Below are 20,813 nucleotides of genomic sequence, written 5' to 3'. Positions count from 1 at the left end.
TCAAGCATCGAGAATCTCCTCTCAAATCTTTCCTGAGACAAAACAAAAGAGAAATAATTTAGTTGTGCACTGAGCTAAATAAAAGTAGTGAGAGGAATCATTTAGTTGCACTCAAAGTGTTTGTAAAAATGGCTACAAGAATAACTATTAGATTTTTTTTTCTTTTTAATATAGTTAAGAAATTATATATATATATATATATATATATTCATCTGTCTTATTTATGTGTAAGATTTTAAAATTGATTGTTCTTAATTGATAGAAGACTTGTCCTTTCTCACTAAAATAGTGGAATATTCTTTTAGAATAATGTGAAAGATCTTATGGATTATTCATATGTTCTTTGCACTTAATATAGATCTCCACCTAATTAATTAATATAGATCTTCGGTATTAAATAGAATAGGTGTTGTTGTAGCCCAATATATGGAGAGAAAATTGTGTATTTTGTTGAAGGCTATGGGAAACACCACAGATAGTGAGAAAACCCATTTCAATTAGAGAAGAGTGTTTTCTTTTTTCATTTTCTGTTTGGGGAGAGAAGGAAAGAAAAATATGAGTAGTTGTGGAAGAAGTGGTGCTGTAAGACAGTATATAAGATTGAAGGTGCCTTGTCTGAGATGGACTCCTGAGCTTCATCACTGTTTTGTTCATGCAATTGAAAGACTTGGTGGCCATAAAAGTTAGTTCAGATATATATATATATATATATATATATAATATACAAGATATTTATCATTTAATTATTGTTTGATTATATTCTAATTAATTTTAATTTGTGTAGAGGCTACACCTAAGCTTGTTCTTCAATTAATGGATGTTAAAGAACTCACCATTTCACATGTCAAAAGCCATCTCCAGGTTCATTCATTTCTTTTTTAATTTTCCTAAAAATATTTAATTATTATATTTTATTTTTCTTTTTGGGATATTTTACTCTTTTTGTTTTTGTTGGCTTTCTTTAATTATATTTTTGTTTTTAGGGTTTTTCTTCTTTTGTTTAAATCAGATGTATAGAAGCATAAGAGGCGATTTGGTTAAACAATAATTTTCTTATAAAGACCTAGAGAGCTATATGATACATATATCTATATATATTGTAACACCCTAACTAACTTAGGCGTATTACGTGATTTTCAAACGTACTGTGCAGCTCGTTGCTAATCAACGAAGTTTATGGAAAAACGTGGTTAATTAAAATTTTGCTTTTTAATTAAATTTATAAACCATATTACAAAAGACTCGGGATCCCGATTATAAAATCATTTACAAAAAGTTTCAACTGTTTAACTGTTACATAAAATAAAAGTCGTCTAACGACCAGTTACAAAAATTCAGCCTTGCTGTCCCGAGGATCGTACGCTCCAGGCCTAACCGCCCCGACATGTACAATCTCATAAGCTCGCTCACGGTCCATCAGCTATAGCCTTGCCTTTACCTACACATAAACGTAAACTGTGAGTCGACAGACTCAGTAAGAAAAGCATAATAATAACATACATAATTCTAACTGCCGTGTCCAACACGATACTGAGTCCCGCTACTGCCATGTCCAACATGGTACTGAGCCACTACTGCCATGTCCAACATGGTACTGAGTTTTGAACGTTCACAGGGACGGTACTATTGACAAGTATCCTCCTGATCGGTCGAACCGGTCATACTCCGGCTGCTGGTCATACTCCAGCCTGTACCGACGGGATAGGTCAATAGCACGGAACCACCAACCAAATGTCAGCCTGATCGGTCGAACCGGTCATACTCCGGCTGCTGGTCATACTCCAGCCTGTACCGACGTGACAGGGTTGGATGGTTCGAAGCCTATATACATAACTAATGTAATCTAGCAGGCTTCCTACATGCACGCTAAACATGTAATCTACATATGCATACTGTTATACTAATCTTACCTGGATTCCGATTTCAGGTGTGCCGGTCAACCTGACTGGAACTGAAGCTGAGCGGCGGATTACTGGCTCCTAAACCATAAAAATCACAACGCTATAAGTGACACGCTAAATCACTTCCCGGGGACTAAAACTAGGAACTAAAAGTTTCCCTATCGATAAAAAGCATGGCAATACCCCTAAAAACATAAAAACGAGGAAAACTAGGGTTTCTGAAAATTCCCCAACCGGTAGACCGGTTGCCCAACCGGAATTCCGGTTCTGGGAATTACTGGACACCCATCCGGAATTCCGGTTGCACAACCGGAATTCCGGTTCCTCGCAGGAATTTTTCAAAAATTCCTAACTCAACCAAATCAAACCCAATTGGTTCCAAACCTTCCAGACCTGCTCTAAATACCCCAAAGAACAAATCTAAGGCATCAAACTAACCCAGAATTCACAGATACACAAAATGCCATTAAAGCTCAAGCTTTGAGTTCTAAACTCAAACTTGAGCAATTCCCACAAACATGCATTCAAACCTAGTTAATTCTACGCAAATATGCATGAATAAGCCTCTGAAATCAAGTAAAATCATACACAACAACCCAGCTACAGATTCACAATATTTTCACCAAAATCACATATTTAAGCTTAAAAAATCTCAAAGCTTTGAACAACACAACTAGCATGCATTCCAACCTAACTAAACATAAATAATCCAACATTTTGAACATAAAAACAACAATCACAAGCAGTAGCAACAACATCCAAATTAACATGCATTTACTCATATTTTTTCATTAAAAACTCAAGAAATTAAGGAAAGGAGAAGATGAGCTAACCTAGCTTGCAAAGGATCTTAGGATGAGATGAATCAACAAGTAAAAATCAAAGGAGAAAAACCCACTCCTTGCTGCTCGAAGCTTGGCCGAAAATGGAAGGGAAAGAAAGAGAGAGTTTCTTTTTTTTTTTTCAAAGTTTCTATTTTCAACACTTAGTCTAATTTTTGTAAAAATGGGGAATAAATCAAAGCCATTTATCTCATTTATTTCAGCCAAATAACAATTAAAATAAACATTTAATTTCCAAATAAAAAGTCACTAAAAGACAAAAGTCATTGGGGCAAAAAGACCATTTTGCCCCTCCACCATAAAATCACATAAATCATACTAAAGGGGTATTTTTGGGAAATTCTAAATTCCCGGCCATTCCCGACATTCCCAATGTCTAAAACCCGTCTCCAAACTACTAACATACTAAGTTGTGATTTCTACTGAGCCAAACGCCGAGTTCCAAATACCGGGCACCGGAAATGCAACATAAGAAAAACTACTGATGACATAATCATGCATTTCTGAAATCCATAAATAACAGTATAATAAATTATTAAATAGCTATAAATAATTTCATAATTAATCATAAACAACTGATAATTTCCAAATTAACTAAGCAGGCTTTACATATATAGACTGGATATACCTATTATATATATGTACTTTCCATTAAAGTGCTTCTACAAAGCTTAAAATTAAATCCTATGACCTTTCCCATCTTTGCATATATAAGATTGGCTTCATTTATTTATTATTGGTTCATTTTTGAAATAATATTTACACTGTGCCAAAATTAGGTGAGAGAAAAAGATCAATATCTCTATTTAAATCTTCTAATATTAGCATTATTGATGAAAACTACATCCTCAGTCACATCCATCTTTATTATTTATTAATATTAATTAATTTCTTAAATGTTTTTTTTTTCTTCTATTTTTACTACCAAATTTTGTATTATTTCTATTTTTTTTTTGTTTTGTTTTGGGGTATATATTCTTGAAGTCGACTCTGAGTTCCATATGTTTGTGCACAAGATTGCCACTTTTGAAAAGGCTGCAGGTTTTCAAGCTTGTTATCAGTTATGTTGGTGTTTTCTTGCAGTGCATTTTCAATATGACATCCTCATTTTAAATTTAAAGCGTTCTCTATCAACTTGGCATTATATTCTAGAAACTTTAATGTCATTCTCTTCTTGACCATAGTTTGTGCAGTCTTGTTGCTCATATATCTCCTTTTTTGACTGATGATTTTATATTTTTAAGTTCACAATAGACAATAAGATTGAGTTGTAAACTTATGCACACACTTATACGTTCTTTTCCGCTCCTGCCTTAGTTTCTTCCGTTTTGGATTGCAGCATTTGTTGTTAGGTGATACTACCTAGAATTTTCAAGAGAATGTGTAGTCTAATGCAAAATTTGAATACTACCTAGAGACTTTTCCAATTCTTATCCCTAATAAGTTGTACGTAGATCCAAAACGAATGATGAGTTCAAAGTACAATCAATTCACCATTCAAGCAGCTGAACTAATGGAAGATTAGGAAGAAGTTTCACTATACTCTTTTTAGTTTTTCTAATAATATTCCATATATTAAGACTTTTTTTAATAATTTTTTTTTCTATTTTAAGATTGCATATTTTCTTTAATTTTGTTACATAATGTTTGCTTTAAATTTTGCAAAATTTATATCTTGTTCCTCTAAATTTTCTATAAGTAAATAATAAATATTATTTTGTTATAACTTATACATACCCAATTATATTTTATTAACTAAATATAATAGCACAAATATTACTTTAATAAAACAAATCATTCGCATAATCATACCTTTAGTTACAAAAATTTAAATAAAAATAAAGAACTAAACTTAACTAAAACGGATATTTACGTGCCTCGGCACGTAACTTCTAACTAGTACAATACTAAATTTATATATTAAAAAGATATTTTTTTTTTCATATTTTCTTTTCTTAAATTTAAAATATTTTTTTGACTACATAAATAATTAGTTGGTCTCAAAATTTTTATTATTTTAGTCTACTCATTAAAATGATCATTTCAATGTATTAAAAGTATATATGTTTCATCGTAGAAAATGACCAAAATTTAAAGTGACATTTTAGTTTTTTTTATTTAGTTAACTAATAAGTAATAAATATATATATATTTTTTTGGAAAATATAAGTATTGTATTCCAATTAAACTTATTTTATAAATTAATTTTGATAGACTTCTAAAATAGTTTAAACATCATATGAGTTACATTAAAAAAATTACACTAATTTTACTTGTAAACTTTATAATAATTTTTTATACTTTATTATAACTTATTTATTTCTTAATTATGTTTAAAATTAATGTAAACGATGTTTGAAAAAAGTAACACCAAGATATCTTAAACAATAAAATAACATGATATAACTTAAAAAAATTTAAATTAAAACTATAATTTTAAAGTTAACCATGAAATAAGTAGCCAAATATATTTAAGACAAAATTATCTTGAAATAAAGTTTTTTTTTTAAAAAAAAATAAAATTAATATATGTAGGAAGTATATATTTTTTTACCGTCTCTTAAAAAGGACGACCAACATTAAAAGTAACTTTTTCATTTCTTTTTTAATAACTTTTTTAACAAAAATCATAAAATTCAACATATCAAGTACATTATAAATTACTATAAAGTCTTTCGTTATGTTATATTTGAAAGTTACAATATGGTACACTAATAAAAAATTTATTTAATAAAACAATTTTGATATGTTAATATAAAATTTTTTAAAGTTACCAAATAATATCTTACACATAATAGAATTAGTTACACTATGAAAATTATTATATATACTGTTATAAAATAATATAACATAATATAGAATAGATGAGAAGAAAGAAGAAGAAGATGAAGAGAGAAAGAGAAAGTGAATGAGAATTTCTAAGTTGTTTATTCCAATGGGGTGAACCCCTATTTATACAAATACAAGAGTGAGATATTAAGAAACTAAGAAAAAGGGAAACCAGAAAAAAGAGGAATGTTGATTACAATTAATGGTAATAAATAAAAGATTTGGACATCCACATAATTATTAATATTTATAACACTCCCCCTTGGATGTCCATAATAATTGCCTTATTAAAAATCTTGCTGAAAACTTGATCAAAGGAAAAAGAGTATAGTGTAAACTAACTCCTCATCATTTAGGCATTTGTGGAGATCTTCTAATCGACGAATTTCGATCTTATCTGCCGTCTTCTCAAATGTTGATGTTGGTAATAACTTTGTGAATAAGTTTGTAAGATTGACACTTGATTGAATATGTTGAACACCAATATGCATTTTCTTGAAGCGTATAAAGAAGAATTTCGTGGAATGTGTTCTAACTCTATCTCCTTCAATGTACCTCCTTTTAGTTGAACGATGCAAGCAGTATTATCCATAGAGAATTGCTTGGGTTGATACTTCTTTATTGAGTGCAATCCATATGTTTCCCGAATATGCTATGTCAATGATCTCACTCACACACATTCTCTACTTGCTTCATAAAATGCAAGTATGTTAACATGATTTATAGTTGCCTCGTTAAAAACCTTGCCAGAAAAACCCAGTGGGACAAAATCTGAGCTACGGAAAAAGAGTACAATATATATTTCATATTCATAACTATTTACAAGTTGGCTCGTTAAAAACCTTGCCAGGAAAACCCAGTGGGACAAAACTTGAGCTAAGGAAAAAAGAGTGCAACATGAATATGTCTCCCCCTCATGCACATATGATCCATAATTCTTTTGGTGATAATAAATCTCATAAGATTATTGTTATCACTTTTAAAATATCACAATATACAATCTTTGATCATATATTTTCTATAACTCTTCCAGAGTATGTATGGACTTCTAAATTATAGATGAGGGGTTCGTGGAACATTAATCTTTATCCAACTAATTGTATCATTCATGTGTATATACAATCTTGTTCATACTAAAATTTAACATTTCAAGTAGACATGAACATAACACATTAATGATAATATAAATTTTCGTTTGTGACAATGATCGTACTCCAAGACCATATATTTGTTCCATCTTGTTGTATGATCTTAATTTTCATATCAAATGATCATATATCTATAATTCTTAATACATATGAAGTACTTCAGGACTTCAATACTAATGAACAAACTTTATACATTTAATATTTCTCGATATACAAAAGAAATAAAAGTTTGTTTTGCAATTAATAAAAAAATCTTCAAGATTCTATCACAACGTATAATTTACGTATTTATACTGCATAGACAACCATACGTATTTTTCAAATAATAATTTACTTACATGTCTTTATTTCATACAAAGATCTTTGTCATATAATGCGCGCGACTTAGAATTTATATCACTTAAGACATGTATTAAATTCTTCTAGAATTTTTAGATAAGGCTTATTTCAAATTCTCACTATATTAGGAGCTCCAAATGAATAACTTTTTGTTGCAACATTTATGTGACGCCTATAAATCCTCATAAAATATATTCCAGGCTATAATCAAATCATGATTATATTTTCTCAATATTTAAGCCTTACTTCAATCAATCTCATGTCTATGCAAACTTTGTACAACAATTCATTATGTACAAATACATATATGCAAATTTCTCATCAGAAATATTTATTTGCACACCCTACAAGTCTTACTTCACTTTATGCGAATAAATTTGCCTGGACTGCGTCATAATATTTTGGCCAAAAATCAAAATGTATGTCGATAATTCTCGACAAATTTAATACAATGATCCTTGTTATCTTATGTTAGTTTATTGCATATGCACACATTCAATATTTATTGTCGACAAAAATTTTAATAAATGATAATTTTCTCCCATATTGACATAACTTATAGAGATCTCTTTAAATTACATATTTTTCAAATATGTTTATGATTTATAGGTACCTATAGAGAATCACTTCAGGGATTCAATTATGATGAAATGTGTTATGTCTAACTTCTCTTGGGAGTCTCTTCAAGTACCGTTTTCATCACAGTTATCATTTTAATACTTTATAACATTAAGGTATCTCCATGAGTACCTCCAGATTTAACAACTTCAGGACAAATCAAATGAACATTTACTAATAATTTCTACATTGTTCATTTACCCTTCAGGCGTTTTCAACTCATTCTATCTCAACTTTGAATAATATTGATTTGCAGTTGGTATATATCATTTTGAACTATATTGTTCTTATATACTTTGTGCAAGGATCATTTTTCAAAAATTATCATCGATCCCAACTGCTTCTCTCCCCCTGATCGAGAGAATTTTAAGAAATTGTGATATCTAATAATATTAATAAACCTGTAGGGATTTCAATATATCACAATGAATCAATATCTATTTAAACTCATATATATTATATGACATTGAACTTCAGGTTCAATAACTTCAGTTTCAAGTTTAATACTTATGAACTTAATTCATTTCTAAGAATGAGTCATACGTGTATAATTAGAAATACATAAATTTACACATTTTGTAAATGCATGATAATATAATCTTATCACATCGATAAGAAACTATGCAATAAAAATCTAACAATGGCTCAAGATTGTTAAAGAAATATAATTTAAATATTTTCTATGTGCAAATATATGCACATTCTTCTTTTGAGCCTTATAAATTAACAATGAGAAGAATCTTCTGGTTCTTCAAATTTAGTCAAATTCTTTGACAATTTATTGCATATGATTTATCATGTCAAAATAATTCAATTAATGAACTTCAGGTTCACTATAATTTGTATTTCAATGAAACTTTCAAAAGTAAATGTAAATTCATTACAACATAATCATTATAAGTTTCATTTTTATATACACGAATAATATAATTATATTATTCTCCAAAACATATACACTCTTCAGGAGTCACTATTATGTTTATCAAATTTTATATTTCTTCAGGAATCACTATCATCAATCTAATGATGTGTATTATATAAAATGTACATAACAACTTCATCATGCTGTTATAATGGTCAAATAGATATAACCATACTATATCATTCATTTTTCCTGGTATCTTTTTAACAAGTCGTCTAATTTATTAATAGACTATTCATCAGTCTAATTATCATGACTTGATATATTATATATTTAAATGTACAACAAGTACATATAATAAGTTATTTATTATCACTTTCATAACTAGATAAAAGTTATACATCTAGGTACATACAAAGATATTTTACTACTCAAAGTAGCAATTGTATGTAAGACTTCTTCAGGAAGCTTTTCAAATAATCATTTTGTGATTCTTTATCACTTTGATTATATTTGATCACTAACAAATATTAGTAAGTTATATATTCACTTCTGGGAATATGCAAATTGAATTATATAGTAACTATATATATACATATCCTGTACCAACAATAGTTTGAAACTATTGATTTCAAGAAATAATAAAATATGTATATTGTTATAAATATTAATAATTATGTGGATGTCCAAATTTTTTATTTATTACCATTAATTGTAATTAACATTCCTCTTTTCTTAGTTTCCCTTTTTCTTAGTTTCTTAATATCTCACTCTTGTATTTGTATAAATAGGGGTTCACCCCATTGGAATAAACAACTCAAAAATTCTCATTCACTTTCTCTTTCTCTTTTCATCTTCTACTTCTTTCTTCTCATCTACTTTATATTATTTTATATTATTTTATAACACGTTATCAGCACGAGTCTCTGCCCAAGCTTCAAGTATGAGTCTCTGCCCAAGTCCCAATGTAAGTATTTTGTTAAAGTTCTTGAATTGTTTCAAAGTCAAGATACACTAAATATATATTTATATATATATACTTATCTGACTGAAACAATTTCAAGAATCTCTTTTCTTTTTATCTATATATCTATATATTATATATGTATGTATATATTTTTATATATTTACTATTGATTTCATATATATATATACATATTATATTCTTATCATTCATAATATTTACAATATATGCTTGCTTATGATATTATAGAGAAAATCTATATAAATTATACATATATCCTGAAGATTATGTATCCTCGATAAAATATTGCATATATCTTAAAAATTATGCATCATCGATAAAATATTGCATATATCCTGAAGATTATGCATCCTCGATAAAATATTGCATATATCTTGATGATTATGCGTCCTCAATAAAATCTTGCATATATCCTGAAGATTATGCAAACGTAATATTCATTATATAGTTGATGGATATATAATGAAAGAGATGAATACATATTTATATATATGTTCTTGTATTCTTTGAGGACAATGAAAAGTAATCTAATATCGATATAGATATTGACAAACATTTCCTGAAGTAAATGTTTTATATTTGTAAAAAAAAAATGATTGTATTTATGTGAATACAACTAAAGAATCATTAAAAATGATTATTATTGATGCAATTTTATAGTGGGTTTTGAATACCTAAACAGAATGTTAAGAAAATTGCATTAAAACATCAAAGTATAAGAATAACAGTGAGCATGACTAATGTTATTTAAATACATGAGACATGTATTTATTGTTCATCATTCCCTGCAGAGAATGATACGAATTGAATTCAACTACTTTTAAAGATTGTTTGTATTAGTCATGTTACTATACATTGTTATTACTTGCAATGTTGGAAATTATTGCATGTGACATATATTAAAGATCAAATTTTGCATACATCTTGGAGATTATGCAAAAATTGTATTCATATATTCTTTGAAATATTGTTAAAGAAATTGCTGAGTAATTTCTTTTTATATATGAACAAGTAATAAATTTTTAAGAAATTTATAATAATGTTCTACTTGTTCAACGTCATTCCCCGAAGTGAATGTAATGATTTTAAACAATCGATGGCATTATTTACTCAAATATTTCCAGAAGAAAGTGGAAACAACCAAAAGATGAGATACCACACACAATCAAAGTGTATAAGATCTATATATCATGTGTGGAATTGAATAATAGTAGTCGCGTACCTGTAGTACGGACACACTTATAATCAAGATAAAAGTATATTTGATTATTGAATAGAATGTGAATTGTACAAATTTATTGTACATTTAGAATATTTAAATATCATTCCCTGAAGAGAATGAATAAACATGAAATTCTATTTCAAAGAATATAGATTTCACATACATTGGCAATGCCAGAAGTAAATTTATATATACATATTTTATTATTTCTTGAAATCAATAGTTTCAAACTATTATTGGTACAGGATATGTATATATATAGTTACTATATAATTCAGTTTGCATATTCCCAGAAGTGAATATATAACTTACTAATATTTGTTAGTGATCCAATATAATCAAAGTGATAAAGAATCACAAAATGATTATTTGAAAAGCTTCCTGAAGAAGTCTTACATACAATTGCTACTTTGAGTAGTAAAATATCTTTGTACGTACCTAGATGTATAACTTTTATCTAGTTATGAAAGTAATAAGAAATAACTTATTATATGTACTTATTGTACATTTAAATATGTAATATATCAAGTCATGATAATTAGACTGATGAATAGTCTATTAATAAATTAGACGACTTGTTAAAAAGATACCAGGAAAAATGAATGATATATTACGGTTATATCTATTTGACAATTACAATAACATGATGAAGTTGTCATGTATTTTTCAAATTATACACATCATTGAATTGATGATAGTGATTCCTGAAGAAATATAAAGTTTGATAAACATAATAGTGACTCCTGAAGAGTGTATATGTTTTGGAGAATAATATAATTATATTATTCGTGTATATAAAAATGAAACTTGTAATGATTATGTTGTAATGAATTTACATTACTTTTTGAAAGTTTCATTGAAATACAAATTATAGTGAACCTGAAGTTCATGAATTGAATTTTTTTGACATGATCAATCATATGCAATAAATTGTCAAAGAATTTGACTAAATTTTGTTGAAGAACCAGAAGATTCTTCTCATTGTTAATTTATAAGGCTCAAAAGAAGAATGTGCATATATTTGCACACAGAAAATATTTAAATTATATTTCTTTAACAGTCTTGAGCTATTATTAGATTTGTATTGCATAGTTTCTTATCGATGTGATAAGATTATATGATCATGTATTTACAAAATGTGTAAATTTATGTATTTCTAATTATACATGTATGACTCATTCTTAGAAATGAATTAAGTTCATAAGGATTGAACTTGAAACTAAAGTTTATTGAACCTGAAGTTCAATGTCATATAGTATATATGAGTTTAAATAAATATTGATTCATTGTGATATACTGAAATCCCTACAGGTATATTAATATTATTAGATATCACAATTTTTAAAAATTCTCTCGATCAGGGGGAGAGAAGCAGTTGGGATCGATAATAATTTTTGAAAATGATCCTTGCACAAAGTATATAAGAACAATATAGTTTAAAATGATATATACCAACTGCAAATCAATATTATTCAAAGTTGAGATAGAATGAGTTGAAAACGCCTGAAGCGTAAATGAACAATATAGAAATTATTAGTAAATGTTCATTTGATTTGTCCTGAAATTGTTAAATCTAGAGGTACTCATGAAGATACCTTAATGTTATAAAGTATTGATGATTTAAAAATGATAACCGTGATGAAACGGTACTCTAGAAGAGACTCCCAAGAGAAGTTAGACATAACACATTTGATCATAATTAAATCCCTGAAGTGATTCTATATAGGTACCTATAAATGATAAACATATTTGAAAAATATGTAATTTAAAGAGATCTCTATAAGTTATGTCAATATGGGAGGAAATTATCATATAATGAAATTTTTGTATACAATAGATGTTGAATGTTTGCATATGCAATAAACTAACATGAGATAGCAAGGATCATGGTATTAGATTTGTCGAGAATTATCGACATACATTTTAATTTTTGGCCAAAATATTATGACGCAGTCCAGGCAAATTTACTCACATAAAGTGAAGTAAGACCTGTAGGGTGTGCAAATAAATATTTCTGATGAGAAATTTGCATATATGTATTTGTACATAATGAATTCTTGTACAAAGTTTGCATAGACATGAGATTGATTGAAGTAAGGCTTAAATATTGAAAAAATATAATCATGATTTAATTATAACCTGGAATATATTTTATGAGGATTTATAAGCGTCACATAAATGTTGCAACAAAAGGTTATTTATTTGGAGCTCCTAATATAGTGAGAATTTGAAATAAGCCTTATCTAAAAATTCCAGAAGAATTTAATATATGTCTTAAGTGATATAAATTCAAAGTCGCGCGCACTATATGACAAAGATCTTTGTATGAAATAAAGACATGTAAGTAAATTATTATTTGAAAAATACCTATGGTTGTCTATGCAATATAAATTCGTAAATTATACGTTGTGATAGACTCTTGAAGAGTTTTTGATTAATTGAAGAACAAACTTTTATTTCTTTTGTATTTCGAGAAATATTAATGTATAAAGTTTGTTCATTAGTATTGAAGTCCTAAAGTACTTCATATGTATCAAGAATTATAGATATATGATCTTTTGATATGGAAATTAAGATCATACAACAAGATGGAACAAATATATGGTCTTGGAGTACCATCATTGTCACAAATGAAAATTTATAGTACCATTAATGTGTTATGTTCATATCTACTTGAAATTTTAAATTTTCGTATGAACAAAGTTGTGTACACACATGAATGATACAATTAGTTGGATAAAGACTAATGTTCCACGGACCCCTCATCTATAATTTAGAAGTCCATACATACTCTGGAAGAGTTATAGAAAATATATGATCAAAGATTGTATATGATGATATTTTGAAAGTGACAACAATAATCTCATGAGATCTATTATCACCAAAAGAGTTATGGATCATATGTGCATGAGGGGGAGACATATTTATGTTGCACTCTTTTTCCCTTAGTTCAGGTTTTGTCCCACTGGGTTTTCCTGGCAAGGTTTTTAATGAGGCAACTTACAAATAGTTATGAATATGAAATATATATTGTAATCTTTTTCCCTAGCTCAGATTTTGTCCCACTGGGTTTTTCTGGCAAGGTTTTTAACGAGGCAACTATAAATCATGTTAACATACTTGCATTTTATGAAGCAAGTAGAGAATGTGTGTGAGTGAGATCATTGACATAGCATATTTGGGAAACATATGGATTGCACTCAATAAAGAAGTATCAACCCAAACAGTTCTCTATGAAGATAATACTGCTTGCATCGCTCAACTAAAAGGAGGGTACATTGAAGGAGATAGAGTTAGAACACATTTCACCAAATTCTTCTTTATACGCTTCAAGAAAATGCATATTGGTGTTCAACATATTCAATCAAGTGTCAATCTTGCAAACTTATTCACAAAGTTATTACCAACATCAACATTTGAGAAGACGGCAAACAAGATCGAAATTTGTCGATTAGAAGATCTCCACAAATGCCCAAATGAGGGGGAGTTAGTTTACACTATACTCTTTTTCTTTTGATTAAGTTTTCAGCAAGATTTTTATTAAGGCAGTTATTATGGACATCCAAGGGGGAGTGTTATAAATATTAATAATTATGTGGATGTCCAAATTTTTTATTTATTACCATTAATTGTAATTAACATTCCTCTTTTCTTAGTTTCCCTTTTTCTTAGTTTCTTAATATCTCACTCTTGTATTTGTATAAATAGGGGTTCACCCCATTGGAATAAACAACTCAAAAATTCTCATTCACTTTCTCTTTCTCTTTTCATCTTCTACTTCTTTCTTCTCATCTACTTTATATTATTTTATATTATTTTATAACATATATATTAATTTACTTTTGGCATTGCCAATATATGTGAAATCTATATTCTTTGAAATAGAATTTCATGTCTATTCATTCTCTTTAGGGAATGATATTTAAATATTCTAAATGTACAATAAGTTTGTACACAATTCACATTCTATTCAATAATCAAATATACTTTTATCTTGATTATAAGTGTGTCCGTACTACAGGTATGCGAGTACTATTATTCAATTCCACACATGATATATAGATTTTATACACTTTGATTGTGTGTGGTATCTCATCTTTTGGTTGTTTCCACTTTCTTTTGGAAATATTTGAGTAGTAAATGATGCCATCGATTATTTTAAATCATTACATTCACTTCGGGGAATGACGTTGAACAAGTAGAACATTATTATAAATTTCTTAAAAATTTATTACTTGTTCATATATAAAAAAAAATTACTCAACAATTTCTTTAATAATATTTCAAAGAATATATGAATACAATTTTTGCATAATCTACAAGATGTATGCAAAATTTGATCTTTAATATATGTCACATGCAATAATTTCCAACATTGCAAGTAATAACAATGTATAGTAACATGACTAATACAAACAATCTTTAAAAGTAGTTGAATTCACTATTATTCTTATACTTTGATGTTTCAATGCAATTTTCTTAATATTCCTTTTAGGTATTCAAAACCCACTATAAAATTGCATCAATAATAATCATTTTTAATGATTCTTTAGTTGTATTCACATAAATACAATCATTTTTTTTGACAAATATAAAACATTTACTTCAGGAAATGTTTGTCAAAATGTATATCGATATTAGATTACTTTTCATTGTCCTCAAAGAATACAAGAACATATATATAAATATGTATTCATCTCTTTCATTATATATCCATCAACTATATAATGAATATTACGTTTGCATAATCTTCAGGATATATGCAAGATTTTATTGAGGACGCATAATCATCAGGATATATGCAATATTTTATCGATGATGCATAATCTTCAGGATATATGCAATATTTTATCGATGATGCATAATCTTTAGGATATATGCAATATTTTATCGATGATGCATAATCTTTAGGATATATGCAATATTTTATCGATGATACATAATCTTCTGGATATATGTATAATTTATATAGATTTTTCTCTATCATATCATAGCCTATGGAGAATCCCCACCTCATTAGGGGCGGGTCCCCGCGGTTACCCATCCCCGCGGTATAAATTTCCATCTCTAATCATAGGCACACATATATTGTAAATATTATGAATGATAAGAACATAATATATATATATATGACATCAATAATAAATATATAAAAATATATACATACATATATAATATATAGATACATAGATAAAAAGAAAAAGTAAACAAAGATTCTTGAAATTGTTTCAGTCAGATAAGTATATATATAAATATATATTTAGTGTATCGTGACTTTGAAACAATTCAAGAACTTTAACAAAATACTTACATTGGGACTTGGGCAGAGACTCATGCTTGAAGCTTGGGCAGAGACTCGTGCTGATAACGTGTTATAAAATAATATAACATAATATAGAATAGATGAGAAGAAAGAAGAAGAAGATGAAGAGAGAAAGAGAAAGTGAATGAGAATGAGAATTTCTAAGTTGTTTATTCCAATGGGGTGAATCCCTATTTATACAAATACAAGAGTGAGATATTAAGAATTTAAGAAAAAGGGAAACCAGAAAAAAGAGGAATGTTGATTACAATTAATGGTAATAAATAAAAGATTTGGACATCCACATAATTATTAATATTTATAACATATACTAATTTTTTTTATAAATTATATAGTAAGTGCTTATATTTATTAATAATTTATTTAAGTAAAACACTATTCTTAATGAAAAAAGATAACGTAAAAGTATCTTAAATAAAAGATAACATAGTATACCTAAAAGGCTAAAATTAAGTTTTTGTAATATATATTATTTTCAAAATGTTTAAGATACCATTAGTTTCTTTATAAGTATTTTTGAAAATACATTGTTCTATAAAATAAGTTTATTTACAGAGATAACTTTAAATATAAAATAATAAAGTTTGTATAGTTCTTTATAAAATTAATTTGCATTTTAAATTTTATTTAAATTTATAATTTGGCTAATTGTTTTTCTTAGAGAATAATTTGGTTAGTTGTTTATTAATAAATTATTAAAGAAACTGAAAAGTTGTTTATATTGATCATATTTCTCTGTAAATTAAAAAAAATTATATTTTTCATATTTTAAAAAGTAGAACATGATGTTAGAATTAATATTGTGGACTAATATAATCATAAGCTTAATACCATAAACACAATCATTAACTATGTGCCCAATATTTGTTCATAACCATAATGGGATGGTTGATAAATTAATTATGTATTAGAGGCACATGAGAGCACCCTTTATATTATAATTGGCCCAGTAAATTATAGTACACCATAAAAGGACCACTTAAGCCCTATTAGTGAGTAACCCCTTAGGGTTATAAGGGTATGAGATGTATGTATATATATGTCATTGATGGTAGAGTGATTTTAAGGTGTATGGTAATAAGAAAATAGGGGATTGCTCCACATTATGGCTCTAAGGGTTTGGGTTCAATCTTGAAAACTTGTTGGTGATTCTTGTTGGAGGCATTCAAGCAAAATGACTCATGTGGATGGATTGGGAGGTATGTGTATTTATGAATTTGATGCTCTAAATAAATATTGATCTTGGTTGATGATTATGAGTAATAAAGATTAGCATTTAATGTATTTTTGTTAGCTCATAATATGTAGAAAGTTTAACAATTGGTATCAAGAGCCAAATTATTGATTTTAGAGCTCAAATTTTTCATAAACCCTTTTTTATTCAAATCTGAAATTTGTGATAATTATTTTCGGATTAATGTGTTAATGTTGTATAAATATGAGTTCTGTGATTTTAAATGTGTTCATATATGTTTTGGGAACTTTTTTTTTATATATTTTCCATGGAGGTACATGGAAGCTTAACAATGGAGGAACCCATTTCAGATTTACCATTTTTGGTATATCATTTTGTGTTTTTTGAATTAAATGGGTGTTGGAAAATAATAGAGGGTTGAAAATGGAACAAAACCCCTCAAACGGCGTCAAATTTGGTGGCCGGAGGTGGTATATCCGTTCGGGTCACGAACCGGGTCGCGCCGATCCGGCTTGCAGACCCGCGGACCCGAGTGTGGGTTTTTTTGGTGACAGGGACGACAGAAATGACATGTCGTTTGCCACTGTCGGGCAAAAACGACATGTCGTACGCCCTTCGGTTCAGCCCCCCACGAGCAAAAAACGACATGTCGTTTTATTGGGGCTCTGGTTGTCGTTCGCGTTGAACGACATGTCGTTTCCAAAAAACGACGTGTCGTACTAACGGGAGACTCAGCCCTTTGCAGCGAAAAACGACGGGTCGTTTATGACCCAGCTGCATGTCGTTTTCAGCAAACGACATGTCGTTTTTCATAAACGACACGTCGTACGTCAGATTCAAAAAAAAAAAAGGAAAAAAGGCAGGAGCGTGGGGGCGCGTGCAGGGTCTTTTTTGGACCATTTTTCACCAATTTTTTTTTCCATTTTTTAGCATTCTATCATTCTCACATCATTATTTTATGCATAATATTAATTCATGAATTTATTCATAATCTTAGTTATTAATATTATCTTGTTATGGCATAAATTAATGTTTATTTAAACAATTAATGCTTATTTTCTTACTAAGATTAAGTATGGAAAATTATTTGGTAATGAGGATAATAATTAAGATCCTTATAAATAATTAATTATCCTATTGATAATAATTGTTTGCTAAGGATGCTTAATATGGTGAAGAAAATTTTATTAAATATTATGAATCACAATTTATCTATCATTTCGATAGTAAATTAATGTATTTGATTATAATATTTAATAGATTGTTCTTACCTGTATATGAGTTCTACTTTATTAATTTTTTCTAAGAACTCTAGCATACATGATGATCATTTGTTATTTTGCGATCATTTATTTATGAGAGAAAGAGCACAAATGACATGATTTTGTTGTAACATGCATTTAATGGTTATTGCTCTTGTTTCTCATTCAGCTTTGAGCGTTCCAAGAAACTCTGCCATGTTGACGCTAAATGGAACCAACCACAAGCAGTGGGTTGAATCCCTCATGCTAAATTTGACTCTTATGAGAGTGGACTTGGCCTTGAGAATGGATGCACCGCCTAAACCCGCTGATGATGCCACTGAAAAGGACAAGAAGTCCTATGAGGATTGGGAGCATTCCAATCGCTGTTGTTTGATGCTTATGAGATATCACATGGATGAGTCCATTCGTGATAGTATTCCTCAGATTGAAAATGCAAAGGATTTTCTTGCTGCCATTAAGGAAAAGTACAAAAAGTTCTCAAAGAATGAGAAAAATGAGTGCTTGACTTTGTTCCATCGCACTAATTATGCCAATACGGGTGATATTAAAGCCCACATTGACAAGCTCATGGGTTGTTACCAAAAGCTCAAGGGCATGGGATTGGATCTTGGTGAGGATTACATGGTATGGTTTGTGATGGAAACTATTCCTTCTCAATTTGATTCGATCAGATCAAGCTACAATGCTCAAAAGGAGCAGTGGACCATTGAGGAGATGACTTCTATTCTTGCCAAAGAAGAAGAGGACATGAAAAAGGGGAGAGCAAGAAGTATCTCCATGGTGACCAATCCAAACAATTCTCACAAGAGAAAGTTCGCTCCCAACAACTCTAGTGACCAAAGGTTTCATAAGAAGAAAGCCACCAATCCTAAGGGAAATGGACAAGCAAGCTCTTCTTCATCTGGTCATAAGAATGAATTTTTCGAAGGGAAGTGCAACTTTTGTCAATGCTTCGGGCATAAGAAAGCTGATTGCCGAAAGCTCAAAGCTCACTTAGAGAAGAAAGGTAATTGTCTTGTGATGGTTTGTTTGGAATCCAATATTATTGATGTGCCCTCAAACACTTGGTGGTTAGATACTGGTGCTACAATTCATGTTACGAATTCTTTGTAGGCAGTGACAAGTCGAAGAAGGCCGAGTAGGTTGGAGGAGTATGTGTACATGGGAGACGATACTAAAGTCAGAGTTGAATTTTTTGGGACTGTTAATCTGCAGCTGAATACTGGGCATTTTTTGGAATTGCATGATGTTGCTTATTTACCCTCTATGAGGAGGAATTTGATCTCTGTATCTATTTTGGATAGACTAGGTTATAGTCTTCATTTTGGAACTGGAAAACTGACTTTGTATCGTGACTCTATGTTGATTGGAAATGGAACTTTATGTGGAAACTTATATAAGCTTGATTTACATGATGTTGTTCCTATTACTTCTCCCTCTTGTCCATCTTCTTCTTCTCTTAATGCTGTTGTTCGTTCTAAACGTGCAAGATCAGATTTGAAATCTTCCATGCTTTGGCACAAACGTTTGGGCCATATTTCTAGAGATAGAATGGAAAGATTGGTGAAAGATGGTGTGCTTCAGGATCTTGATTTTTCTGATTTTACTGCCTGTGTTGATTGTATAAAAGGAAAGTTGACTGCCAAGGTTAGAAAAAGTAAGTCAGACAGATGTGCAGATGTGTTAGAGCTTATCCATACTGATATTTGTGGGCCTTTTGTTCCACCTGCTATGGGTGGTTATAAATACTTTATCACCTTCATCGATGATTTTTCCCGATATGGCCATGTTGAGCTCATTCGTGAAAAATTTGAATATTTAGATGCTTTCAAGATTTTCAAGACGAATGTTGAGCTTCAAAAGGGAAAGAAAATTAAAGCTGTCAATTCTGATAGAGGTGGTGAGTATTATGGGCGTTATGATGAAACTGGAAGGAACCCCGGGCCTTTTGCCAAATACTTGCAAGAATGTGGTATTGATGCAAGATATACAATGCCAGGGACACCCCAGTAAAATGGAATTGTTGAAAGAAGGAATCGCACACTTCTTGACATGGTACGTTGTATGTTGATTCATTCTAGCTTGCCAGAATTTTTGTGGGGTGAGGCATTAAGGACTGCAGCTTATATCTTGAATCAAGTACCTAGCAAATCTGTCCCAAAGACACCATACGAGTTGTGGCCAGGCAAGAAATCGAGTTTGCGTCATTTTCATGTTTGGGGATGTAAAGCTGAGGTAAGGCTCTGTAATCCACAATCTAAGAAGCTTGATCCGAAGACTATTA

At 29.4% G+C, this 20,813-nt stretch overlaps 2 protein-coding genes across 2 annotated transcripts; both read left to right on the top strand.

Annotated features, from left to right (window-relative positions):
- Positions 1–63: 63 nt before the first annotated feature.
- Positions 64–4,355, top strand: LOC115711224 (myb family transcription factor MOF1-like). The gene is made up of 3 exons (XM_061106645.1): positions 64–682; positions 785–861; positions 3,728–4,355. The coding sequence occupies exons 1-3, from the start codon at positions 556–558 to the stop codon at positions 3,854–3,856; spliced, it is 333 nt and encodes a 110-aa protein (XP_060962628.1). The 5' UTR covers positions 64–555; the 3' UTR covers positions 3,857–4,355.
- Positions 4,356–18,612: 14,257 nt separating this feature from the next.
- Positions 18,613–20,477, top strand: LOC133029185 (uncharacterized). Its single transcript, XM_061101678.1, has 2 exons — positions 18,613–19,535; positions 19,643–20,477. The coding sequence occupies exons 1-2, from the start codon at positions 18,659–18,661 to the stop codon at positions 19,669–19,671; spliced, it is 906 nt and encodes a 301-aa protein (XP_060957661.1). The 5' UTR covers positions 18,613–18,658; the 3' UTR covers positions 19,672–20,477.
- The last annotated feature ends 336 nt before the right edge of the window (positions 20,478–20,813 follow it).

The sequence above is a fragment of the Cannabis sativa genome, chromosome 1 (genome assembly GCF_029168945.1).
Source record: "Cannabis sativa cultivar Pink pepper isolate KNU-18-1 chromosome 1, ASM2916894v1, whole genome shotgun sequence".
NCBI classification, from domain to species: Eukaryota; Viridiplantae; Streptophyta; class Magnoliopsida; order Rosales; family Cannabaceae; genus Cannabis; species Cannabis sativa.
Note: the sequence above shows the minus strand (reverse complement) of the source record. Positions and strands in the feature narration are given on the sequence as shown.

Excerpts from the sequence above, each read along its gene's own strand:
- LOC115711224 (XM_061106645.1), top strand. The coding sequence starts at position 556 with ATGAGTAGTTGTGGAAGAAGTGGTGCTGTAAGACAGTATATAAGATTG. Across the intron at positions 683-784 it reads AAGACTTGGTGGCCATAAAA|AGGCTACACCTAAGCTTGTT; the intron begins GTTAGTTCAGAT and ends TAATTTGTGTAG. Across the intron at positions 862-3,727 it reads ATGTCAAAAGCCATCTCCAG|TCGACTCTGAGTTCCATATG; the intron begins GTTCATTCATTT and ends ATATTCTTGAAG.
- LOC133029185 (XM_061101678.1), top strand. The coding sequence starts at position 18,659 with ATGCATTTAATGGTTATTGCTCTTGTTTCTCATTCAGCTTTGAGCGTT. Across the intron at positions 19,536-19,642 it reads AGCTCACTTAGAGAAGAAAG|GCAGTGACAAGTCGAAGAAG; the intron begins GTAATTGTCTTG and ends AATTCTTTGTAG.